Source organism: Heteronotia binoei, chromosome 13 (genome assembly GCF_032191835.1).
Source record: "Heteronotia binoei isolate CCM8104 ecotype False Entrance Well chromosome 13, APGP_CSIRO_Hbin_v1, whole genome shotgun sequence".
Classification (NCBI taxonomy): Eukaryota; Metazoa; Chordata; class Lepidosauria; order Squamata; family Gekkonidae; genus Heteronotia; species Heteronotia binoei.
The window spans coordinates 76,901,039-76,928,124 of NC_083235.1; the positions used below are offsets into that span (position 1 = coordinate 76,901,039).

Below are 27,086 nucleotides of genomic sequence, written 5' to 3' on the forward strand. Positions count from 1 at the left end.
TTGTCTGTTCCTTGCCTCTAGGTCTGACACTAGTGTGAAGAGCTCTCAATGGTGTTAGTGTCCAGAGTATAGCTCTACAGTCTCTAGAGCAGGGGTCCTCAACCTACGGCCCGCGGGCCAGATGCGGCCCGCTGAGGACGTTTATGCAGCCCTCCGGGTTATGGCAAAATCAGACCGGAAGTGATGTTCGACCTAAACTCGCGTTAGCAACGCACACTTCCGGCACTGGGCTGAGGCGGCGGAGACAGAGTGTGAGGTGATACCGAAGTGAGGTGAGTGTGTGGTGTGGGGAAGGGAGAGAGATGCAGAAAACGGAGAACTGACGGCCCGCGGCCTTGTACAGTAATGGCAGTCCGGCCCTCCAACAGTCTGAGGGACAGTGAACTGGCCCCCTATTTAAAAAGGTTGAGGACCCCTGCTCTAGAGGATACATAATTTGCTAGGGGAAAGGGTCTGTGAAGGGTAGATCTGTCACAAGCTCAGTCCTCTGTGTGAATGAGATAGTATGTGGAAGTATATTTGAAAAGCCAACTCTATCTCTGAAAGTCTTTCTAGAGTGAATGAGTGTTATCCAGTGTGAAAGAAACACTGTTTTTGTATTACAATATTAGCCTGCCAAAATAAGAAGTGTTCTTGAGTTTATTAGTATTTCCTGCCTGCCAACTGATTTTTATAAACAATCATCTGATATTATTTCCTCCTTTCCTAGCCTTTCTGTATATAATTCTATACATAATAAAACCTATTATTTGTTTGGACTTTAAAACGCTATCAGTGCCTTCATTATTTCTGACAAGATTAATTTTGGGTTCTCTTGAGGTACAGTGAGGAAGAAATAGTCAGACTGTCCCTCACAGCAACATATCCAAACAAGTGAAATAAGAATGGGCAGGGTATCGAAGACGTCGAAAAGAATGGGCAGGGTATGAGCTCATACACATCTACTACAAGATCTACCTTTACTGGCAGAAACAAATACACACATTAAACTTTTTTTAAAAGCTTAGTCATATGTGGGGCCTCTTGAACAAGAGAACCTGCCAATTTATGCATATTAATACTGTGGTATGGATTCCAGACTAAAAGTTAAGGTCAAGCCATTTGTTTCTCTAGTTTGTATTTTAGCTTTTGGGGGGGGGGGGAGTGGATAATTATCCATCTGGCTCGACCTCCTTATACCTTCAAAAAGGGTTCTTCAAACAGCTGTTCCCCCCCCCCCCCAAAAAAATGAACTAACCAAGAAACAAAACAAGTGGTAAGTACTTTCACTTAGCAGTTATTTTAAAGTATGAAACTGAAAATAATCAAAATGCAAAATTTCCTGACATGCTAAATACCTTGACCACAGTTTTGTCTCTTAAAGGAAAGTTCATCTAAGCCGGGGGTGGGGAACCTTTCTTTCTGCCAAGGGCCATATGAATATTTATAACATCATTCACGGGCCATAAACAATTATCAACTTAAAAAAACGGTGCTCCACCAAGGGAGATTGATTCAGGCCAGAAAAATTAATACAAATAATTGTTTTTCTATATGAAGTCATATGGGAAGAGCACACACACACACACCTGGCCTGCTACCCTAGGCAAATGCATAGGTCCATGGCTTTTTTATAGAAAAAGCCCAGCAGGAAGTCAGTAGCATATTAGACTACATCCCCTAAATTAGGTCACACACTCATTAGCATATCAGGCCACACCCTCTGGGATAATCAAGTGCAAACTGAACTGTGACAGTAACTTCTCCAGGCCCTGCAGCAATTCTGGCCGGCCAGCCAGGCCCCAAGAAGGTTGCCGCACAGTACATCTGGGCCCTGTGATCCCTGCCTAGCCCTGGGGAGGCTGCTGCACAGCATGGCTGGGCCCCACGATCCTCGCTGGCCAGCCAGGCCCCAGGGAGGCTGCCACATGGCTCGGTTCAGCCCAGCAATCCCTGAGGGCCACACCAAGTGACCTCGAGGGCTTCATATGGCCCTCGGGATGGAGGGGTTGCATGCGTGGGAGTCCCCTAAAGCTGTCCTGCAGTTTTGGGGTCTCTCCCTCAAACCCCCCTCTGGCCAGAGCCACTTTCCCCACAGCAATTATAGTGGAGGAAGTGGATAATTGGGCTTTCCCCAGCATTGGTGGCAATGGGCCTTTTGGGGAGCCCAAAAATAGCCGTGCATCTACCGCATATATGGCTATTCCGAGTACCGATATTCAGAAATATATGGTATTCCGAATTTTTTGGCCCCTTATATTTCTGAATCCGATTAATTCCGATTTTTTTTTTTTGCACACCCCTAGAGAGAGGCTTCAGCAGGTACCCAGCAAATTTGGTGCTTCTGGCTCAAACCCCCTCCCCCCCCCCCCCCAGCCCATGGAATGTACTCTGAGGGATTTTGCCATTGACTAAAATGGTCCATAGAATATAATGGAGCCCATAGAGTATAATGGAAAAAATTGGGAATACCAATTTTTTTCAAGTTTTTTCCCTTTAACTAATATGAGATTCCAAAGAAATAACTATATTTTTTGTTTAATCAACCCAAAACCAATTTTAATGAATTTTTTTTCCATGCACACCCCTAATCCGAGGCCTCCTTGTATTTCTAAGCGACCAAATAATGAACTCAGCAGAATTTGCTAGCTATCTTGTGGGGGGATGTACTAAAACAAATGACAAGATGGTCCATAGGAAACAACTGAAGAGCCTGGATGGTCCATAGGATATAATGGGAGTGAAGATTGTCCATAGACTTGCAAGGGCTTCGCTGAAATACATTGAAGCACAGAAACGGCTGCAATAAAAACCTGGAATGAATTCTTTCAGGATGTCAAAAGATGCTACAGGTGTCGTAGAACGGGATTGCCAGGGGGAGAGTGGCAAAGTACATTTTCCCCTGTCAATCCCCTAACAATGCAGTCCCAGAGTGTGGTGACCCACCCTCCCGCTGGCAATCCCATTCCAGGACACCTGTAGTATCTTTTGACTCTCCTGAAAGAATCCATTCCAAGTTTTTGTTGCAGCTGTTTCTGTGCTTCAATGTATTTCAATGAAGCCCATGCAAGTCAATAGACAATCTTTTCTCCCATTATATCCTATGGACCATCCAGGCTCTGCTATTGTTTCCTATGGACCATCTTGTCATTCGTTTTAGTACATCCCATTTTGTGGTTAGTGCAAGCAGTACAGCTGCAGACAACCAAACAACCGTCCAATTCCTATCTATACACTGATATTATACTGTGCAAAAATAGTCTTTGGCATTGTTAACTGCCAAATAAAAGTCAAATTATTCTGCTTCAGTTGCAAAACATAGTTTGGGTCTTGTAATGAAAACTGAAATACCAGCTTGTTTACCATTCCAATTGTGCAGGAATAAAGTTCAAAGCACGGGATAAAAAGACCACCAAAAATGATTAAGAACTCTAAACTTCAGTTCCTGGGACAAAAACTTTCTGAAAAACTCTCATTTTAAAAACTGCCTTCCTGGGAGGCTGTTTTTGGGTAGGGGGTGCAGATCAGTGATAAACATTTATTTATTTATTTAGTCAATTTATATTCTGCCCTTTCCCAAGAATGGGCTCTGGGCAGATAACATCATTTTAAAATAGCAATTTAAATTATACAGTTAAAAGCAAATAAAGCAAACAGTATTACAAGCAATACACAAGTTATAGAATCATAGAGCTGGAAGGCCATACAGACTATCTAGTCTATCTAGCTCCATGCAGGATCAACCTAAAGCATCTCCAACGAATAATCATCCAGCCGCATTTTGAAGACTGCCAATAAAGGGGAGCTCACCGCCTTCCAAGGCAGCTGGTTCCACCTCTGAACTATTCTGACTGTAAAAAATATTTTCCTAATATCCAGATGGTACCTTTCTGGTTGTAATTTGAGCCCATTGCTTCAGATCCTATCCTCGGCTGCCAAGTGGAACAGCTCCTTGCACTCCTCTAAATGACAGCCCTTCAAATATTTAAAGAGAGCAATCATGTTCCCCCTCAATCTCCTCTTCTGCAGACTGAACATTCCCAAGGCCCCTCAGCCATTCCTCAGAGGGTTCTTCCTCCAGGCCCTTGATGATCCTCGTTGCTCTCTTCTGCACCCACTCAATTTTGTCCACACCTTTTTTGAAGTGAGGCCTCCAGAACTGCACACAGGGTTTCAGGTGTAGCCTGACCAAGGCAGTATACAGCAGAGCTATGACCGCCTGTGATTTTGATGCTATAGCCCTTTTGATACAACCCAGGACTGAATTTGCCTTTTTTGCCATGGCATCACACTGACTGCTCATATTTAGCTTACAGTCCCCACTAGTACCCCAAGATCTCTTTCGCTCACACTACTTCCCAAGTTATAAACCAAATTGTAAATGGTGACATGGTTAAATACATTTGCAACATGCTAAGGTTTGTGACTATAGTTAAATAAACGATGGTAATGCAGCAGAGTATCCATTAGGTATGCAGAAGGTTCAGTCTCCAGAATGGGATCAGGTAGTAAGTGATATGAAAGTCCTCTACCCAAAACCCTAGAGAGCTGCTGCCAGTCTGAATAGAAAATACTGAAATTGATAGACGAAAAGCTCTGATTCAATATAAGGCAGCTTTTTCAGAGATATAGAAATATGTCTTAAAACACTTCATGAAGAATGCATGAAGGACAAGGCAATTGCTTATGATTTCTCTGAAACAGCACTTTCAAAAACTTTATCTACAATACTGACAATTAAAAATATATATCTTTAGGAAAAGAAACCTAGCCTACTATGTGATAACAAGTATGGTTTTAAAACCTACTTTGTTCCTGGACCTCATATTGAAAATTTTATTCTGGGCTGCAGGGATCCCCTAAACAAGGGGTGGCCAACGGTATCTCTCCGGATGTTTTTTGCCTACAACTCCCATCAGCCCCAGCCATTGGCCATGCTGGCTGGGGCTGATGGGAGTTCTAGGCAAAAAAACATCCGGAGAGCTACCGTTGGCCACCCCTGCCCTAAACAAATGCTATCTGCTTAAGTCTGCAAGGGCTGATACAAAAAAGCCAAATTCTTTTCTTTGTGACATGCTATGCATTTTTATTGGTTTTGTTACTACTTCTTTGAAATCCAACATTTCAATTAGGTATGCTAACCTGAAACTTTCAGTGAAAACCTGTCCAATGGGAACTAGCTAGCTTCAGTAAAAGTGCTAGAAACTTTGTCTTAAAAAAATAAAATTTAAGAAAGAACATAAGAACATAAGAGAAGCCATGTTAGATCAGGCCAATGGCCCATCCAGTCCAACATTCTGTGTCACACAGCGGCCAAATATATATATATATATATATACACACACACACACACTGTGGCTAATAGCCACTGATGGACCTCTGCTCCATATTTTTATCTAACCCCTTCTTGAAGGTGGCTATGCTTGTGGACGCCACCACCTCCTGTGGCAGTGAATTCCACATGTTAATCACCCTTTGGGTGAAGAAGTACTTCCTTTTATCCATTTTAACCTGTCTGCTCAGCAATTTCATCAAATGCCCACGAGTTCTTGTATTGTGAGAAAGGGAGAAAAGTACTTCTTTCTCTACTTTCTCCATCCCATGCATTATCTTGTAAACTTCTATCATGTCACCCCTCAGTCGACGTTTCTCCAAGCTAAAGAGCCCTAAGCGTTTCAACCTTTCTTCATAGGGAAGGTGTTCCAGCCCTTTAATCATTTTAGTTGCCCTTTTCTGAACTTTCTCCAATGCTATAATATCCTTTTTGAGGTGCGGCGACCAGAACTGCACACAGTACTCCAAATGAGACCGCACCATCGATTTATACAGAGGCATTATGATACTGGCTGATTTGTTTTCAATTCCCTTCCTAATAATTCCCAGCATGGCGTTGGCCTTTTTTATTGCAAACGCACACTGTCTTGACATTTTCAGTGAATTATCTACCATGACCCCAAGATCTCTCTCTTGGTCTGTCTCTGCCAGTTCACACCCCATCAACTTGTATTTGTAGCTGGGATTCTTTGCCCCAATGTGCATTACTTTGCACTTGGCCACATTGAACCGCATCTGCCACGTTGACGCCCACTCACCCAGCCTCAACAGATCCCTTTGGAGTTCCTCACAATCCTCTCTGGTTCTCACCACCCTGAACAATTTAGTGTCATCCGCAAATTTGGCCACTTCACTGCTCACTCCCAACTCTAAATCATTTATGAACAAGTTAAAGAGGATGGGACCCAGTACCGAGCCCTGCGGCACCCCACTGCTTACCGTCCTCCACTGCGAAGACTGCCCATTTATACTCACTCTCTGCTTCCTATTACTCAGCCAGTTTTTGATCCACAAGAGGACCTGTCCTTTTACTCCATGACTCTCAAGCTTTCTAAGGAGCCTTTGATGAGGAACTTTATCTAAAGCTTTCTGGAAGTCAAGGTAAACAACATCTATCGGGTCTCCTTTGTCCACATGTTTGTTCACCCCCTCAAAGAAATGTAACAGGTTAGTGAGGCAAGATCTTCCCTTGCAGAACCCATGCTGAGTCTTCCTCAATAACCCGTGTTCATCAATGTGCCTACTCATTCTGTCCTTGATAATGGTTTCTACCAACTTTCCCGGTATTGAAGTCAGACTGACTGGCCTGTAATTTCCCGGATCTCCTCTGGAACCCTTTTTAAAGATGGGGGTGACATTTGCTACCTTCCAATCCTCAGGAACGGAGGCAGATTTCAATGAACAGTCAAAAGATTGGAATATAGCAACAACAAAACCTGCATGCCAACTACAGTCAGCTCTATCATAACCAGGGCTTGAATTCAGCAGGAGCTCACAGAAGCACAGCTCCTGAACCTCCAGCCAGGGTCTGCACACAGGGGGGAGTTCTCTCCCCACAGCACACAGACCCCAGGGCATATGCAAATGAGATATGCTACTGAGCTCCTGCACCTTTTTCCCCTACAAAATGGCCCCTGATCATAACCCTTTTCAACCTTCCTGTTCAAGCAAATTGCATGCTTATTGTAAAAATATGGGATGGAAAGAACTACTCACACTTTTTGGATGCCGAGTTGCAACTTCCCACTGCAGCCTTATTCTATGCGGCATCATCACATCATCCTGTAATAAACATGTAAATGTTAGAAGGAGCATGCCACTGTTTTCAACAGTAATTAGAAATTGTTGTCAGAATGATTTCAATTTACTCATCCCAAAAACAAAATGGTAAAACACAGAAAGAAGTATGCAAATGTTAGAATGAGTCCTGGTACTATATTATCGTAATGGCTTAAAGGATTCTATACAGCTACTACAAAAAGTTAATGTCAAATTAATAACAAATTAGAAGAGAAAATCCAGAATTTTTATAGCAAACAAGCTATAGTACATGAGTCAGAAATCTCACATGTCTACAAAACATCAAACTATAACATGATTCCAATCAGGAACATACAATAAATGACTGGGACGAGGAATACGGTTCCCAGGTCCAGCAGGAAATATCTGGGGACCTTGGAGATGGAGTCAGGAGACTCTGGGATGGAGCCAGGAGTAAGGCTGTTATGACAAGCACAATTAAACTCTGAAGGGAGTTCTGGACATCACATTTAAAAGGACTGCAATCCTTTTAAATGCCTTCCCTTTGTTGGAAATAATGGGGATGGGGCACACCTTTTTGGAGGGGCCCATAGAATTGGACCCCCTGGTCCAATCTCTTTGAAACTTGGAAGTTTTTTTAGGAGATGCACCAGATGCTATGCTGAAAATTTAGTGCCTTTTACTCAAAACTCAGCCCCCCACAGAGCCCCAGATACCCACAGATTGATTCTCTATTATACTCTATGGGACCAATTTCCATAGGGTATAATGGAATGCCCAGAGGACACTCAACCCCTCCCCTCACTTTGTGATAACCCTGAAGCAGGGGGAGGGCTTCCAAACCAGGGAATCTCTTGCTGGGAACTCAAAGAAAAGCAAGTGGCTACACAGTGAAGAACAGCAGAAAAATCAATACTGTGTACAAATAAATACATAGCAAAAATTTATAGACTCTGTGTCAATTAACAGAACATTCCGAGATACCAAATTGTACAGTAAAAAATCTCACTCTTACACAGGGGTGGTTCCATTACAGAAAAGAGCAGTCCTTCTGTTCATAAAGTCCACACTAAAAAAAAAGTCTTAACACTTATCCAGCATTCTGTGTGGAATCCAACACTCCTCTTGAATAATGAGGCTCCAAAGTAGAAGAAGCATTCCTACATGTCTGTTGACTTCAGATCACGTTTCGCATTGAAAATGCTTCTTAAAGAGCCTTACTGTTCTGTAGTTTTTACAATTTGACATCAAACAGAAAAATCTTATTGCATTTTCAATAGGCGTTGCTTGCCTCTGGGCATGGAGTTGTTGATGGGTCCAGAAGCAGCTGCATGGCTGTCCCTACTGTGCTGGGTGCTGCTGTGAGTTCCAGTGCGCTTGCCACAGGGTTGTCTCCAGATGATGCTGTCCTGTCTGGCCATCTGCGCCAAAGCTGATCCAGATGACAATGTAACTCCCGGCCATTGGGCATGGTCACTCCATAAGACACTGGTCTAGTCACCATTTCCAATATTGCCGGCACCCAAGCCAGGCCCTCACTGTAGCTGCAGGCGTAGACCATGTCCACCAGTTGGGACGCCCTCACCTCTCCCATGGGTAGCTGCGGCTCCTCCAGTGACAGGTCTGGGTGCAGTCTGCTGAGCATCGTGGTGAGCCTTCTGTTCATAAGAAGCTCTGCTGGTCTGCACCCCATTGTGGAGTTGGGTGTGATGTGCTGCTGTAGCAAGAAAGCAGCCAATTGGGAATGCCAGTCTCCATGGGCTATCCAGTGGAAACTGTCCTTTGTTGTTCTCGCCATTCTCTCTGCCTGTCGAGGGGTGGGATAGAGCAGACATGATGCAGCAGATGATATTGTTGGCCAGGAACTGCTGGAACTCTGCCAATGTGAACTTGGCCCTTGTCAGAGATAATAGTGTCTGGGAGCCCATGCATTATGAAGAGCCACCAGAGTGCACAAATGATGATGGCAGTTGACATGGTGGAGACCTGAACTACCTCCAACCACTTGGAGAAAGAGTCCATCACGATCAGGAACGTCTGTCCCTGAAAAAAACCGTCAAAGTCTATATGGAGTTGGGACCATGGTGTGCATGCCAATTCCCATGGATGTACTGGAGCTTGGGCCGGGGCTGGACAAGATTCCTGACAGGAACAGACCCACTCTTAGATGGCTTTGTCCATGCTGGGCCACCAGACGTAGCTATGGGCGAGTGTCTTCATGAGCACGATGCCCAGGTGGCTGATATGCAGCGCCTTGAGAACATGCTGCTACAGCTTGGGAAGAATAATAACTCAGTTCCTCTACAGAAGCAGCCCTTGTGTACTGAGTGTTTGTGCTGCTGGGAGCTGAGCAGCTGAAACTCCTCAGCCATGCAGCCCTTTGGCCACCCCCTCCACACCCAGTTGAGAACACGGGTCAGGGTGTAGTCTTTGGCAGAGTGTGCAGCAACGTCAGAGACACAGATCGGCAGACAAGGCGGAGCTACGCCGGTTGAAACAAGGACTCCGACGACTAGAGAGGCAGTGGCGGCGCACTCGTGACGAAGCGGCGAGAACATCCTATAGAACGTTTATGAGGTCTTATGAGGTGGCAGTCAAGGCCGCGAAGAAGAAGTATTTCGCGGCCAAGATTGCGTCTGCAAATTCGCGCCCAGCACAATTGTTTAAAATAATTGGACAGTTAACCACACTGCCCCAAGGCAGACCAAACGTTAGAGAATTGGAAATCGGCTGTGAGGCTTTTGCGAAATTTTTTGCAGACAAAATCACGTCGCTCCGCCAGGACCTGCCCATCACCTTGGATACAGTATGTGAGCCCGAGGCCCCGTGCCTGTCTTCGGATTTAATCCTGGATCACTTCAGCCCGCTCAGCCTGGAGGAAGTTGACGGAATTCTCTCCTCTGCACGCCCTACAACTTGCGATTTGGACCCATGCCCCTCCTGGCTAATTAAGTCCTGCCTGAGGGAGCTTGAATGTCCTTTACGGGACATCATAAATAGATCCCTCACAGAGGGGCGCTTTCCATCATCTCTAAAAGAGGCTTTGGTCCGTCCCCTCTTGAAAAAAAGTACAGCGGATCCGGTCGAATTGGCAAACTACCGACCGGTCTCTAATTTACCATTTTTAGGTAAAATTATAGAGAGGGCAGTGGCGTCGCAGTTGCAGAGCTTTCTGGATGACGCTTCCATCCTAGACCCTTGCCAGTCCGGCTTTCGCCCGGGTTACGGGACGGAGACAGTACTGGTCGCCCTGGTAGATGATCTCCAACGGCACCTGGATCGGGGCGGTGTGGCGGTGCTGATGTTGTTGGACCTGTCGGCTGCGTTCGACACGGTCGACCATCGGCTACTGACCCGCCGCCTCGCCGATGTAGGGGTGAGGGGGTCTGCCTTACAATGGCTTGCCTCCTTCCTCGAGGATCGGGGACAAAGGGTGGCAATTGGGGGCGAGCTGTCCCAGAGGCGCACACTGGATTGCGGAGTGCCTCAGGGGGCAGTTCTCTCACCGATGTTATTTAACATCTACATGCGCCCCCTTGCCCAGATTGCCAGGAGACACGGACTTGGGTGCCATCAATACGCAGATGACACCCAACTCTATCTGCTAATGGACGGCCGGCCTGACTGCGTCCCAGAGAATTTAGACCGGGCCCTGCAGGATTTGGCAACCTGGTTGAGGAAGAGCGGGCTGAAACTGAATCCAGCGAAGACAGAAGTCCTTTGTCTGGGTCGGGGCGCTCGGGGAGGGGAAATACTTCTCCCGGTCTTCGACGGGGCGCCGTTGAAAGCGGCGCACCGAGTTAAGAGCCTGGGAGTTTTACTGGAGCCTGCATTATCAATGGAGGCCCAGATTGCAGCCACTGCCAAGTCAGCCTTTTTCCATCTAAGGCGGGCAAAGCAGTTGGCTCCCTTCCTAGAGCGCCAAGATCTGGCAATGGTGCTTCATGCAACGGTCACCTCGAGACTGGATTACTGTAATGCCCTCTACATGGGGCTGCCTCTGTGCCGAACCCGGAAGCTGCAACTGGTGCAGAACGCAGCGGCTAGACTGTTGCTGGGACTCCCTAAATGGGAGCATATACAGCCTGGGCTGCGCGAACTGCACTGGCTGCCAGTTACATACCGGGTTCGTTACAAAGTGCTGGTCATTACCTTTAAAGCCCTATATGGTCGAGGACCTGTCTACCTTAGGGACCGTCTCTCCTCATATGAACCCCAGAGAGCACTGAGGTCAGCCGGGAAAAACCTGCTGACTGTCCCCGGACCGAGAGAGGTGAAGCTGCAAAGCACCCGTAACCGGGCCTTCTCCTCTGTAGCCCCGAGCCTATGGAACCAACTTCCAGAGGAAATGCGGGCCCTGCGGGACCTAGAACAGTTCCGCAGGGCCTGCAAGACCTTCCTCTTCAGACTGGCTTTCCCTGATCGAAATGGAAATTACGAAGGAAACCGCCATCAGAATAAGTAAATGTAGCACTAGCACTTTTAAAAAATTAACTTAATTTTAAAGCCTAACCAGATTTTAATTAAATGTTTGATGTTTGATGTAGTTTTATTCACCTGTATAATTTGGCTCTGAGCCATGTTGTTAGCCGCCCTGAGCCTGCTCCGGCGGGGAGGGCGGGATACAAATAAAATTTGTTGTTGTTGTTGTTGTTGTTGTCCTTGAACAGCAAGACGTGGTGGGCCGGTGACAGGTCAACATCGGGGTCCGGCAGAGGAAGGTGGCTGAAGGCAACAGCATGCCCCAACGCCTTGCTCAGGTGGTGCTGCAGATCATAGGAGACACCAAATGGCAGGCGTTTTACTTTGAACTCACCCATGTGTCATGATTGTTTGTGCTTCTGTGGTAGTGTCATTAACTGGAAGTTGCTGATAGGCCTGGGCAAGGTTGACTTTAGCAAAGACCTTTCCACTATTCAGCGATGCCAGGAGGTGGCTCATGACTGGAACTGGGTAAGCGTGCTGCTGCGGTGCCTTGTTCACTATGCATTTGTAGTCTGCACAGACTCTGACTGCTCCGTTGGGCTTGAGCGGTGCGACTACAGGCATCTCCCATTTCACATGGGGAATTGGCTCCAGGACTCCCTTCTCCATCAGCCAGTCCAGTTCATCATCTATTTTCAGCTTAAGAGCAAACAGCTGAAATGAGGCTGAAGGAAACTGGTGGGCCAGTGTACTTCCCCAAGGAGCCGTTGAACACTGCAGGGAACTTGCTGCAGATGGATGTGACAACAACATGGCTGATCTGCTGGATGCTGGTCACAATGATGCCCTATGGTCGGAACCATTCCAGGCCAAGCAGGCTCTATAGGCAGCCTTGGACAACCACCAAATGAAGTGGCCTCTTAAAGTCCTTATAGGTGACTTGGAATGTGCTGATGCCCAGGAATGGCATTTGGCAGCCCTGGAAGTCCTTGAGGAGCAAATTGAATGGTTCGAGGCAGTGGCCAGACGACTTGGGGCAGATGCGCTGGAATGTAGTAAAGGAGCCAATGGACAGTGCAGACCTGGAGTCAACTTCTATCTCACAGGGGACATTCTGTATCCTCACTGTCACCTTGATCTTGGTGCATGGCAGTGGCTGTAGAGTCAGGACAGGGATGCTGTTGGTCTCAGCCAGTGCAGTGGAGCTTAGAGAGAGGGTGTGGCAGTCTTCAAGGCAGACATAAGTCTTCCTGGAGACTGGAGGTGACTTGCGTCTTGACCTCAGCAATGTGTCGCAGGGCTCAATGGAGCAGCTGGTGTGAGCAATGTGTCCCTTTTATGCAGTTCCAGCATTGTGCGTTCTGGAACTGGCACATTTTCCTCTACTGGGACCATCCGCAGCTGTCACAAGGAACCCCCCAGAACAACTACATCCCCTTGCACTTCCAGCTGGCGACTTTCATGTGCAGAACTTCCTAGTTGTCCTTGTCCATGGAGAAGGCCTCAATGCGCTCCTGGTGGATGGCTTCCGCCTTGCAGGAAGGAGGTGAGGGCTGCCCATCTGACATATCTCCTTCATTGACTGCTATGCGGCTTCTGTGGCCATGTCCTTTGTACGCTGTCTTGAAGTCCAGGTTCTTCTTTGTGAAGAGTCATCTCTGGAGCTTCTCAACTTGGAGGCCGCACACCAAGCAATCACAGAGGGCTTCTTCAAGGTTGGAAAACTCACACAGATGTCCTAAGGGTGGTCATGAAGGTGGCGATAGTTTCCCCTGGAGCCTTGTCCTGCTTATAAGAAGGCATGGCAGCAGGCGATCCTGGATGGCTGTGGCAAGAAGCAGGTTTCAGAGCTTGGTCTTGATCATGGCAAAGGACACCATATCAAGTTCTTCTGGTGCCATGAGTGCCTGGGTGATCGTGAAGGTGACTCACCAACAGACACTGAGGAACGTGGCTTTGGCATGTTCAGCATCGGTGATCTCGTTTGCCATGAGCTGGAACTGGAATCAAGAGATGTACAAGTCCCAGTCCACAGCAGCAGCATCAGACTATTCAAAATGGCCCCTGGAGCAACCAAGTGAACATGTGCTGGTTAGCCAAGGCAACAGTTCCTCGCCAGCAAGTAATTTGGCTGCATTTCTTGGGGCTGCCTACTGAAGCATACCGTCAGTGATTCAGCTCTGTTTGCGGCTGCCTACCCAAGTATGATCCCACCTTCATTGTCTGTGTAAAGTAGTGGGTTCAGATGCTAGAATGATTTCAGCATAGCTCTGTTTATTAGCAAAAACACCACTGAAAAACATACGTGGCAAACCACAACTATATACACATAACCCACCATCAAGACATACACCCAAATATAAATCAACCAACAGAAACATCAGGTGCTGTGGAACCCCATTCGCTAGAGCGTTAGTCCACAGAGGTTACCAGAGGCTCAGCAAGAGCAGCCAATCAGAGTGCAGCTGCAAGGAACCTCTCAAACAAAGGTTCCACTTGAAGCTCTCAATGCACTACACAAGGAAAAGACAAGGGGAGCCTTTACAGAGGGCTCCCTTTCCCCTCTTTTGCAGGGCACCGAGGAAAGCTGAGAGGGGAAAGAGAGCCCACCTTCAAGGGCTCCCCTTGGCTTCCCCAGCGCACCTGCAGTGCCAGGCAGGCTAAGGAATGCTGAAGGGATTGGGGAGGCACCTTTAAATGCCTTCCTGAGCTTTCTCCAGCATGCATGCTGCTGCAGGTGGGCTGGGGAAGGCTGGAAAAATTGGAGTCATTTAAAGATGCCTCTCAACACCTTTGCCAGCACACCCACCACAGCAGACAGATTGAGAAAGGCAGGAGCAGTTGGGCAGACATCTTTATATGCCTCCCAAATTCTCCAGCCTTCCCCAACCTGCTTGCTGCAGGAGGCACACTGGGGAAGGCACAGGGAGGCATTCAAAGATACCTCCTGACTGGTCCAGCCTTCCCTAGCTTGCCTGCCACAGCAGGCTGGTTAGGGAAAGGAATGGGAGGTAGAACTAGTCAATTTGGCTCCCCTCTGCCAAGCAGAGGGGATTTGCTCTCCTTCCTGTTTGCTTCCCCAGCCAACCTACCACCTCAAATACAAAAACTGGGAGCACACTGTACAGCACTGAGGCCACAAACAATGTGCAAAAGTAGTCATATAACAATAAACATTTACAACAGACAAAAAGGTGTCTATTAAAGTGTTTATACTAAATCCACCATATGTCACAAAATTACGAAATGATACACCTGTTGAACATCCGCCTTCAGGCATGCGCAAAAGTTCCAAACAAAGTCCACTTAGAATCTTCAAAGTATATCAGTCTCTCATATACCTCTTTGCTTATATTTGCTAAACGATGTGAGGGGGGGAGGGGGGGAGAACTACCCTCTATGGAAGAATTGTTGGAGAAAATACTAGACACAGCTGAGATGGTCATCTTAATGTCTGTATTGAAAGAAGGATCCAAACAGGAAGCTATGGACAAATGGTCTGGTTATCTGAGACTTGAGATACAGATATATCTGAAAACAAGGACAATTTTATATCAAAGAATTCAATTAATATAGGGGTGGAAAATGTTTATGAGATTGTATATATTTCTTGTACTACATTGCTTGGTTTTCTTGTGTGTTATTTTCCCTCTACATCATAATAATAATTTTTAAAAAATTTAAAAAGAGAATCTTCAAAGTATATCACTATATATATATCTCGCAACGAATTGGACACCTTGTCTCCACCAAGAAACTATGCATAGATCCATAAACAACAGAAGGTCTCAATGGATTACAATGAAAACAGTCTAATGCTGAGCCTGGGTATTTTTTTAATATTTAATTTGATTTGAGACATATACCCTGCCGCATCCCGCAAGGCAGGCTCAGGGCAGCTTACAACATTAAAACATTATAATAACAATAAATAAAACATATCCAATTAAACACAACAAATTTAAAATCTCATAAACATAATACATAAAAGCAGAGGATCATAACTCCAACAATAATACAGCCAGAAGCCACAGTTCAGCGGCTGGTACAACTTCAGCTGGTTAACACCACTTAGCACTGTTTCAGGTCATTGATTGACCCTGACCAACTCAAGCACAAGGATAGTAAAGTGGTGTGTGTCAAGCATGGAAGATTCAGATAACCAAGCACTTGTTTAATACAAATTCTTAGTTTATTGATACTCCACTGTTGCTTGTCGGTAAGACTCCTTGAAAGTGATACAAAGTATTACAATGCCTAAAGCTTTAAGGGGTACATCAAAGCATTCTGGGAATGATAGTTCAAAGACATAACATGTGAATTACTACGTATCTACACATAGCTATCTTTGTGGTTAAAACTTCCCTGGTCTCACACATACAGTTGATGGTTACAGTGTGGAATCCTTCCGGAAGGCGCCGGTTATCAAAGCAGCACATTCCTACATTTGCTACTCAAAGGTGGGAAAGAGAAAAGGGAGGATAGAAGGCAGGATGGTTCTTTGGCTTTGATATGCAATTACATGGGAAAGCATTCTACAGGAACATCAAACTTAACATTCAATACTGAGTATAAATCATATGCTTGACATTCTGCCCCCCCCCCCCTAAGGCTTACTCCGGGGTTTGCCTGGATGCAGTAGGTAAAATTTCTTTATTAACTGGGGGCCTCTCACATTTGCCACTTCCACCCATTCATCGTGATGGGGGGGAAAATGTTTCCATCTAATTAAAAAATATAACACCCCCCTCCTCAATCTTGCATCCAGTATCTCTTGCACCTCATGGTGACTCTGACCCCCAATTTGAATCGGCTGGGGGGCTGGTGGTCTCGGATGCCAAGTCGTGGCCCCAGGGTCCCACCGTAATAGAATGCAATGAAAGACAGGATGAATTTTACTAAACAGTTTTGGCAATTCCAACTCCACCGTCACTTCGTTGATGATTTTCTTTATTTTGAAAGATCCTAAGAATCTGTAAGCCAATTTCTTAGATGATTGAGGAATTGGTAGGTTTTTGGTTGATAAGAATACAGTTTCTCCTACTTTGAAATCCCAGACTGGGGAGTGCTTATCGTAATGTTTCTTATAAGTGTCTTTGGCAATTTCCAAATTCTCCTGTATTATTTTCTATTCTTTCCCCAAAGTTCCCCACCATTGTTCAAATGAAGAGGGTAATTTCATTGATTCACCCCCTGGTAGCAAAGGGGAAGGCTTCCCCTCATATCCATTGACTACTCTAAAGGGTGAGGATTTTGTGGAGCTGTGAATGCTATTGTTGTATCCATATTCGGCAAAAGGCAGCAGTTCTACCCAATTGGACTGTTGGTGATTCACACAGCACCATAAATATTGTTCTAGGAGCGCATTCAGCCTCTCCGTCTGCCCGTCCGTTTGGGAGTGGTATGCTGAGCTCAGGCCTTGCTCTATGTTGGTCAATTTGCAAAACTCCCACCAGAAGTTGGCAACAAACTGGGGGCCCCTATTGCTGCAAAGCTCAATCTAATACACTTGCGTTCAGGTCCCTCTGGAACTGTTCTATCTTCATCACTTCGTTCCAACCCCGAACCTTGGTCGTATTGGCTCTGAACTTGGCCGCATACTCATGTACTTTTGACCCCTGCTGCATGTCTCGAAGTGCCGTCAGGGCTCTGGTTTCTTGTAGCGGAGGTCAAAATGTCAAGCATGGAAGATTCAGATAACCAAGCACTTGTTTAATACAAATTCTTAGTTTATTGATACTCCATTGTTGCTTGTCGGTAAGACTCCTTGAAAGTGATACAAAGTATTACAATGCCTAACGCTTTAAGGGTTACATCAAAGCATTTTGGGAATGATAGTTCAAAGACATAACGTGTGAATTACTACGTATCTACACATAGCTATCTTTGAGGTTAAAACTTCCCTGGTCTCACACATACAGTTGATGGTTACAGTGTGGAATCCTTCCGGGAGGCGCCGGTTATCAAAGCAGCACATTCCTACATTTGCTACTCAAAGGTGGGAAAGAGAAAAGGGAGGATAGAAGGCAGGATGGTTCTTTGGCTTTGATATGCAATTACATGGGAAAGCATTCTACAGTAACATCAAACTTAACATTCATTACTGAGTATCAATCATATGCTTGACAGTGTGGGGAAGGTTTCAGAGGGCACCTGGTACATTAAAAGCCTGGCGGAAGAGCTCTCTTCGAGACATTTCACTGTAGTTTCTTCAGAGGCTGTTTTCACAACAAACAATTTTCTATATTTGGAACCACTAATTTAAACAGCTCTTTTTCAATAAGGAGCAAGTGCTTCAAACTTGTCGAAGGGGCTCTTGGGTTGCACCACTGCTGCTTGCCCCAGCATGGCTCCCTGGTACAGCTACTGCCACCACTGGGCCCAGCAGCGGTGGTGCAGCCACGCATTTGGTGGTGCAGCCACGCATGACCCATTTGGCTCCTGGGCTGTGCTGTGAGGCAGCTACCATTGGGCCTGTGGAGAAATGCCATTTTAGGCTATGGTTATCTGGGAGTTGGCAGGAAGAGGCCATCACACTCGAGTCAGGCTTTGGCCTAATCTCTTCCTCCTGCCCCTTCCCCTCCACTCCAGCCTGGAACCAGGAATTCTGGGGAGGGGCCTCCTAGAGAGACAGGAAGTCCTTGAGGCCTGCCTCCCAGAATGCTGCAAGAGAAATAACTGGGCAAGAACTGGATTTTATACAGGAGATTTTGGGCAGGAAGCCAGGGAGTTCAGTCTTGGAGTTCAGTTAACTCAGAAGGCATGGTCAGGCCTGCACCAACCTAAGTGAGGCACCTGCCCTGCATGACATCCAGTTGGGGCAAGTATTAGAACAGGGAGAGGAGGAGTGTTTTCTCCCTACTTTGATTTGTTTCTTCTGTTCACTTTTTTAAAAATGCCTGTAAATAGTTGTATACTTTAAATAAACATTGTTTGTTTAAAGTGGAGTCCCTCTGTACCACATAGATCCCCCAACCGCTTGGAACGCTAGGAATGGGTTGGGGGATCCATAGGGTGGAGAGACGTGGCACAGCGGCTGGTTGCCAACTCTTCAGGGCCCCCCCCCCCAAAGATCCCTAGGAAGCCCCTAGAAAGGTTCTTAGCAAGTTCAGAGGGAGGGTAGGAGGCTGTCCTGCCTAACCAGAGTCCAGAGAGGGACAGCGGCGAATACCCTGAGGCAGCAAAATGGAACAGCCCTTTCAGGCCAGGAAGGGCTGGGCAGGATTGGGGCCAGCTAGCAGACGCAGGACCGGTCTGCCACAGGGCCCAACGTGGAGCCCGAGGCTGTGCTGCCCCCATTGCCAGACCCAGTGTGGCTCCCAGCTTCCTTCAACTGCTGAAGGTGTGTTCTCTGCACTCGTGCAGAGACTTTTTTAAAAAAAATTGGAGATTAATTTAGACCCCTGTGTATTTTTTAAAACATTTCAGATTTTTCTGCACACCTGGCGATTCCCCAAAGTGTACAGAAAGATCTGTATCACCTCCATGTGGCCCCAATCCATGGATTTAGATATCCACAGATCATAGCCATTGGTGGCTAACAGTATATAGATAAATCTAAAAAATAACTTTCTTTCAGAAATATTAGAAGTTGTCTGGCCATCAGCTTCTCAGTCTCCTAACCCACAAATCGCATGTTTGAAACTGGCCTTTAATTATTCTGTACAAAATATGGAGTGACGGTCTGAGCAATATGAGGAAGAACACCTGACACTAGGCAATATAACAGTTGAGTCCCACGCTGTAATGTCTCGGCCCAAATCCATACGAAGATCCCAGGTTTTTATTACTCTATTTCAGTTTTTTCATATAGACTTGGGCTAGGACATTACAGCGTGGGACTCAATTATTATATTGCTTAGTGTCAAATGTTTTTCCTCATATTATTCTTTAATTATTCAGGTCAGTTTTCCTGACCAGAAAGATTTTTTCCAAGGAAGAGCCTAACTTCCTTCAAAATATCTGGTAAATACTATTCTGAAAGAGACAAATTTACCATCTGACTGACTGAATTAGCCAATATACAAAATCATGAAATTACTAGTAGCCCAAGCACTTTACCTCCAGAAACCAAATTAAATTTAAGCAAATGCAACAGTCAGCAACCTGGAGTCTACCAGCAGTGTCTTGCAACTGCAAAGTAGTTTGCAAAATAATCCACAAATTCCTGTAACAGAGTTTAAGTCAATTTCTTAAATACCCAAGGAAATTAGCAAACACAATTGGAAATTAGCAAACGTAGCATTTACAGAGAACGAAATCTATCACAAACAATCCTTCAGATTGATAAACTGTGTTAAATTGGAATAATCTGCAATCGTCTGCAACTTGTTCTCAAGTCATCCTGTCCCAAGTGTTTCATTTCAAATACTGTAGTATCTTTAAAGGAAAACCTTGAGAGAAAAGTGTGCTTAATATTTTATAGTTTAATATTTCATTATGAAATTAGTCATTCAGGAACACATCTCAAAATCAATTTTTGTTCTTACACCTCAAAACCTTACACCTCAAAAACTGGCTGGAGATGAATAGAAAAGTACAAATTCATTAAATTCCTCTTCAAACCCTCAACACCTGGAAAGATTTGATGCGTCCCTGGACACTTACAAATCTGTGCCACAAATTAGTCCAAGTCTCATGTGAATTGAATTTATATTTTTGAAGCGTATTTCTCAATAAATCCATACCACAAACTGTATGGAATAAAAACGGGTACTGTCAAATGAATCACAGTAAGCAATCACTAAACAAGAAACAGTATTTCATAATATACACACAAAAAAATCCAGAATTATAGGCATACAAAATTATAGGAACACATGCTTCCTATTTCTCCAAAGTCTGTTTTGAACAGGGAAGTAGTTTGCTGAAAGAAGGAAGAATGAAAAAGATCTTTATTTCACATAAAAAACCAGCAGGGATTTCTAAACAAGCCCAGATGTATTTCTGTTTTGGGGAGGGGGGGGGAGTCCATAAGGATCCGCAGTCACATTCCAGGTAGACAGGCACTGAGTCCATGCTTATTTATATTAGAGTTACTTTCTTGCATAAGTGACTACCCTGTCAAATTCCACACAACTTAAAACTGAAGAAGCTTTGCCATCAGCCAAGAAATTCTCCTTAGAGTCAGAAGCAGTACACTTTAAGCAGAGAAATAAGAACTAAGTTATGAAAATTAGCTGGGAAATGTCTCCTTCAGATCTAATTTTAAAAACTGAAAACTTTATAGCACCTGATCACCAACCTGCAGTTCACATTATTTTTAATATATATAAAAAAGTCACAAGTCGTCTTCTGACAAATGGCATACAGATGTATGTACCTAACTGCTTTCAAAGAGATATATACCTAGCTTGGAATTCAGCCCTGATTTTTACCATTCCACTACACTCATCAGATTTCCAGCCTTTTATAAAGCATCCAGCATATTTATTGAGTAGCATTTTTTTTTTACTTGAAACATTTCTCTAAATGAGAGGATGAGAAGAAAGAGTGGTTTGTGATTGTCGCTAATGCTCACCAATATGTACTGCCACAGAAGCCAGACAGAGAGGGGAAGTAACTTTGCAACCGTCACAACATAAGCAAATCACCATTCTGCACAGCTGGCAACAGGAAGACCAAGTCTGTCCTAAATGCACTTATCTGAAGAAAATTGTGAATTTAGTGCAGCTTCACAGCGGACTCTCCATTCCATTCCAACAATAGATATATTTGCGTGTAACCAAGTGAAAACAGCTTTAACAATTCATATGCACTTTTACACACACAAAAAATGTCTTCCAACATAAGCAGTTCTTTTTTTTACAATTAACTTGTTCGTCTGCATTCAACTAGCTGTCCCCATCCTCTGATACAGACAAAATACTGCTTTAGTGATATATATGGATTTTTGTATGTGGTTTACCGTGCATTGGAAAAGCTGAATGTGCACTTCTCATAAGTTTAAATACAAAACTTAAGAACTTCCAAAGTCTGTGCAAAATATACATTATTGAACATATGAAGCAGCCTTATACTGAATCAGACCCTCGGTCCATCAAAGTCAGTATTGTCTACTTAGACTGGCAGCGGCTCTCCAGGGTCTCAAGCTGAGGTTTTTCACACCTATTTGCCTGGACCCTTTTAGTTGGAGATGCCGGGGATTGAACCTGGGACTTTCTGCTTACCAAGCAGATGCTCTACCACTGAGCTACCGTCACTCTACTGTCATTATTGGTCTACATAAAATTTGCAAATGCAAGGCTTAAGCACATTTTGCTGGTCAGGAAAGAAAGATATAAAAGCAGGATCCCTAATTTATGTGTCTCATTCAGGAACAATCCAAAGTTAATTTCAGTGCACGTAAGTTAATTAAAAGTAGCTACTGACACTGCAATCCTAAGGGGGGGGGGACTGAAAGTGCTTTGGGAGCGAACTAACTGCTACATTGTCGTGTGAGTTGTGCCATTCTAACTCCCTCCCCGCCAGCACAAACAGGACTTACGCCCATCATTGGCGCCTCAGCATACGCCCGCCCATGGCTGCCAGTGGCGCAGCACCTTGCCCTGCCTGTGGCACAGCTGGGGCGGAGGAAGCCATGCTGGCACAGGAGGGGGCAGTTCCAGGGGCGTGGCCTGTGTTAGTCAGCTCCCAAAGACCTTCCAGCCTGGGAATGCCCCCCATAAGAGGCACAAAGTTACAACAACGAAAATGCTGGTGTATTCCACAGGCACTCATTGCAACAGAAAACAAAGTCCGCCGCTGCTACACAAGCTTGCAAACTCCTTAGGGAGCTATGTAATTGCCTCACCAATCCCCTCATGCCCCGGGCTGGGTGAGCCCCCTCCGCAACACCCCATCTCCTAGAAAAGCTTCCGCCCCGGCTTGCAAAACTCTTCAGGTAGGGTAAGGCGCATGGCACGGGACTCTGCCATGGAGTTCCCTGCCATGTGGACTTAGCGTGAGGGCAGGAGCACTTTGGTGGAGGGAGCTGCACAGAGAAGACATGTAGGCAGTACAGTGTGAGCTATTTGACTTGTGAGGAGGACAGCAAAGTCTCTTCTCCGTGGCTAACATCTCCTGTTTCCAAGCCCCAACGGTATTCCCCCCTCCGATCGCACATGGACAGGTAAGTGCAACTGCGTATCCTCACGTTGCTCCCCCTCCCCTCAGATGCATCTCTGGCATTGGAACCTGGATGTGCGCTCAGGCCTGTGGCGGTCACCCCAGCCCCTGCATGCTGCTGGAGGACCCCCCTGGTCTGCCCTTTGCCTCGTTCCCATCCCTGGCAGGGCAAGGGGGGAGTCCGGCAGCTGCTCTGCTGCCTGTGGGGAGGCAGGTCAGCAACTGTCCCTTTAAGAGAGTCCCTGGCTTTGACACAGCCCCATGATGCAGCTGCCGTGGCTGTCGAATTACAAGCGAGCCAGGAACGCTTTAACCCAGGACAGGTGGGTGTGCATTGGCTGGTTCCATCATGTGCTACAGGGTTGTTTGTTTTCTCCCGCCACACACACACACACCTCTGCAGCCCCTGTCAGGATGGGACCTCCCTGGCTGCCAGTGGCAGTGGTACACTCCACTCCGAGTGAAATGGGTCTCTTTCTCTGTTTTGCAGGTGCAGATTCAACAGAGCAGCTTCCGTGTGTGGCAATGCAAACCTCGCCCTCCCCCTCCACTCAGCCAGCTGTTCCTGCCCTCCCTCCGAGTGCAGCCTGCTCTACAAGACTTTCCAACTTCCACCTGGGATCCTGTTCTACTTTATTGCAGCACAATAAAACCCAAGACGTGCAACTACTTTGTCTCTCCTGCTTGGCTTATGCTTCGTTCCACTCTGCCCCTTTCCTCCCACCCGGCCACTTGTCAGTGGGCTCCCCGAGGGAATGCCTCCGTGGGTGGGCTCACTTGTTGGTTGGAAAGCGGCACAGGGGGAAACTTATGAGCCGCCGTGAGGCTGGACAGGGGAGGGGGTCTTTGCACCACACATCCCGGGGGGGGGGCAGGTGCTGCAGCTCAGCCTGGCTGGCCCGACACCCTGTCGAACCCCATGGGGCTAATGGAGTGGATGCATGGCCAATGCCTCACACTCTGAGTTCTGCAGCCCCCAGGGGGGAGTTCCATGCATGCAGCAGGGGGCGTCACAACAACACAGAGGGTCACTGAGTCTGTGTTGGGGAGAGGCTGCCTGTGGGACTTGGTGGCAGGCTGTGACTCTGTCTGCTCGTTCCCATACATACATTCCAGCTGGTGTCTTTGGAAACAGACTCCTGCACTTTGTGCTTCCTGTTTATTTGTGGCCGGCCAGAGGGCGCATGCCTCTACCCGTCTGCCTACCATTGGCACAAGTCTCTGACAGTGGGAGGGCACGAGGGGGTTGACAACCTCAGGAGCAGGCTTTCCACCTCCCCTCCCGGTCACATGCAACAGACTGGCCAATCCTGTGGTCCTGTGCTGCCCCATCCCTCCCCCCACCCCCGCCTTGGCAGCGGGCCAATAGCGCACACACAGGTGGGATCACCATGGTGACAGCTTCTTTCTCACTTGTCCACCTGCACTCCCCCTCCCCGCTTGGTGTAACTTCTCCCCTTTGGAAGCCGCCGAGCACCGACCATGTTAGTCCTATGCTTGTGCGGGGCTACGCAGCGGAACTCAGGATTGGGATGCCCAAAGCTTATTGCATGTTCTTTTAAATCTACGATGAGGTAATGGCTTACTGTAGTCATCAGAAAAATCAGGAACAGCCACATGCAAATATGTGGTTTTAAAGCTGCTATTTGTGCAACTCCAGGATGTTGAAATCCACCAAAAGTGAACTGCAGATCCAGGGAGAGATACAGTACTGATTAACTATAACATCTGAAATACAAAGCCTGGCTCATCTTTTTCCTTTTAAATCTATAAAGGTAAAGATAGTCCCCTGTGCAAGCACCAGTTGTTTCCAACTCTGGGATGACGTAGCATCATAACATTTTCATGGCAGACTTTATGGGGTGGTTTGCCATTACCTTCCCCAGTCATCTACACTTTCCCCCCAGCAAGCTCAGAAGGATGACCTTGTGCTGGCCACCTAAACCCAGCTTCCACTGGGATCAAACTGGCTGTTTCGAGGTGCCTTCCATTACATGGGCAGAATCTTTCCTGATAAGGGATGTTGGCAAACCTCCCAGACAGTACCACTGAGGGTAAAACATGAAATCTTCCTAACATAAAAGAGCGGCGAAACTGGGGTGATGTAAGCTGGGAAAGGTAGGCAGCAGGCAGCCCATAATTTGGAAAGATACCAAATGCTAAAGGGGAACACGTTTTATGTTCAGAGGAACAAAGGGACTGTTTCTCAATATCTAAAATCCTCTGTTTCAGGATTCTGATTGCCTGCATTTCACTTCGCATACAGAGGTTTTCTAGGGAGATACCTATGGAATGTATTTTCCTCTGGATCCGACTATACCGATTGGAAACTAAGAAGTCTGCTAACATCATATGAATATAACTAGCAGAGTCTGCCCTAAAGTGTAGGAGTAGCCAAAACTTTATGGTTAGTAGCCATGCCCTGGTCTCGATCGTTCCAGTTTCTAGGCATATTGCAGCATAGCTAACACAGTTGGGAACCCCCAAAATACGGCGTAGGAACGCTGCCTGAATTTGCTCAAGTTGGAAATTGAAGAAGCAAATCTAAATGGCGATCCCATATAATAAATGAGATACTGTTTTGGCATTAAAAACACAAATGGCGGCTGGGACAAACTGGTTACCCTTCTTGTAAAAGAAGCCAACCACTGCAGACGAGCTACACCTTGCTGAAATGACGGCTTGCTAACATCGAACTGTCTAGTTATGATTGTACTGGAAAAAGACCCCCAAGTATGTAAAAGATTTCACCTGTTCAATATTATTTCCCTTGAGGCACCAGTTTTGTGGTTTCCAGGAGTTTGAGAATACTATAATTTTGGATTTTGCATAGTTTATAGACAGGAAATTTGTCTCGTAGTAGGAAGTCAAGGCGAGTAGCAGGCGCTTGAGGCCCTTCTGTGAGTGTGACAGTACAACAGCATCATTAGTGTAAAGCAATGAAGGGATAACATATGGCCCAAGTTTAGGGGAGTGACCATCAATAGCATTTAGGGAGGGGGCCAGATCATTCAGGAATACATTGAACAGATAAGGAGCTAGAATACATCCCTGTTTGACTCCCCGATTAGAAGTGATCTTTGGGGTTAATGCACCTAGGCCATTATACCGCACTTGACAGCTATTAAGGGAATATATTTTATGGATAAGAAAAAGTAGGCATTTATCCAGACCCATGATGTCCAGTTTATTCCAGAGAAGGTCCCTGGGAATAGAGTCCAATGCCCCTTTTAAATCAAGGAAGGCCACAAACAGCCTTCTCCTACCACTGTATTTCTCTATCAGATGGTTAAGTGTTATGCAGTGGTCCAGTGTAGACTTGCCGGAGCAAAATCCAATCTGTTCTCTACTTGGGAGTTTTTGCTCTTGCATCCATGAAGTAAGTTTTCCCAAGAGGTGTCTCGTGTATAATTTGCCTGCAATGTCAAGCAGACTAATTGGGCAGAAGTTCTCTGGTGCTTGCGGGTCACCCTTCTTGTAAATTGGGACCACTATGGAATTTGTCCCTGATTCAGGCCCATATCCCTTATTGGAGTATATCAATACAATTTTAAAAACCCATTATTCTGATACACTGTTCTAAAAGAGAAATACATTGGAATACTGTGGATGTCATTGGACCCAACATTAACTACACCATCTCAGGCTCATTCACTTGTTCATCTTCCAACATTATATATGCCATTAAATGCCAACAATGCCCTAGAGTCCTCTACATAGGCCAAACAGGACAAACCCTACGCAAAAGGATAAATGGACACAAATCTGACATCAGGAACTACAGAACTGAGAAACCAGTTGGAGAACACTTTAACCTTCCTGAGCATTCAATGGGTGAGCTCAAAGTAGCTGTTTTACTGCAAAGGAACTTTAAGAACAGAATGGAGAGAGAATTGCTGAATTACAAATTATTATGAAACTTGGGACAAACACCTCCCCAGGACTGAGCAGGGATATTGTTTTTTTATCTCATTATATATGCTAAACCAACTTTCACTGAGTATAGCTATACATCCACAGTGTATCAGAATAATGTTTTTTTTTCTTGTACTAATATACTCAAATAAGGGATATGGGCTTTTTATCTAATTACATATACTAACCCACCTCCCACTATATTTTAAGGTAATTTTTTTCTAATGGCAAACTAGAATGTATTTCTCTTTTAGAACAATGTATCAGAATATTTTGGTTTTTTGTATTGACATACTCAAATAGGGATATTGGCTGTTTATCTTATTACATATACTAACCCATCTTCCACTATATTTTATCCACTGTATTCTTTTCTTCTAATGGCAAACTATATGATGTTATAACCTCTTGAGATACTAATGCTCTCCATTTAAACCCACAACTAAGAAGCCAGAATGACACCCAGATTTATGGCACTTCACACTTATGACATGTCTGCCTTTTATCACCCTCCACTGCTGTCACAGCCCAGTTAACAATACCAAACAAACAAACACAGACCCCAA

The 27,086-nt window shown here is 45.7% G+C and overlaps 1 protein-coding gene across 3 annotated transcripts in view; it reads right to left on the bottom strand.

Moving 5' to 3' along the window:
• The window catches only part of B3GNTL1 (UDP-GlcNAc:betaGal beta-1,3-N-acetylglucosaminyltransferase like 1), a 285,348-nt gene that overhangs the window by 242,640 nt on the left and 15,622 nt on the right, over positions 1–27,086 (bottom strand). For all 3 annotated transcript variants that reach the window (XM_060252291.1, XM_060252290.1, XM_060252289.1), the window contains one exon: positions 7,030–7,095. In XM_060252291.1, coding sequence (XP_060108274.1) covers positions 7,030–7,095 — 66 coding nt within the window. The remainder of the gene's footprint in view (positions 1–7,029; positions 7,096–27,086) is intronic.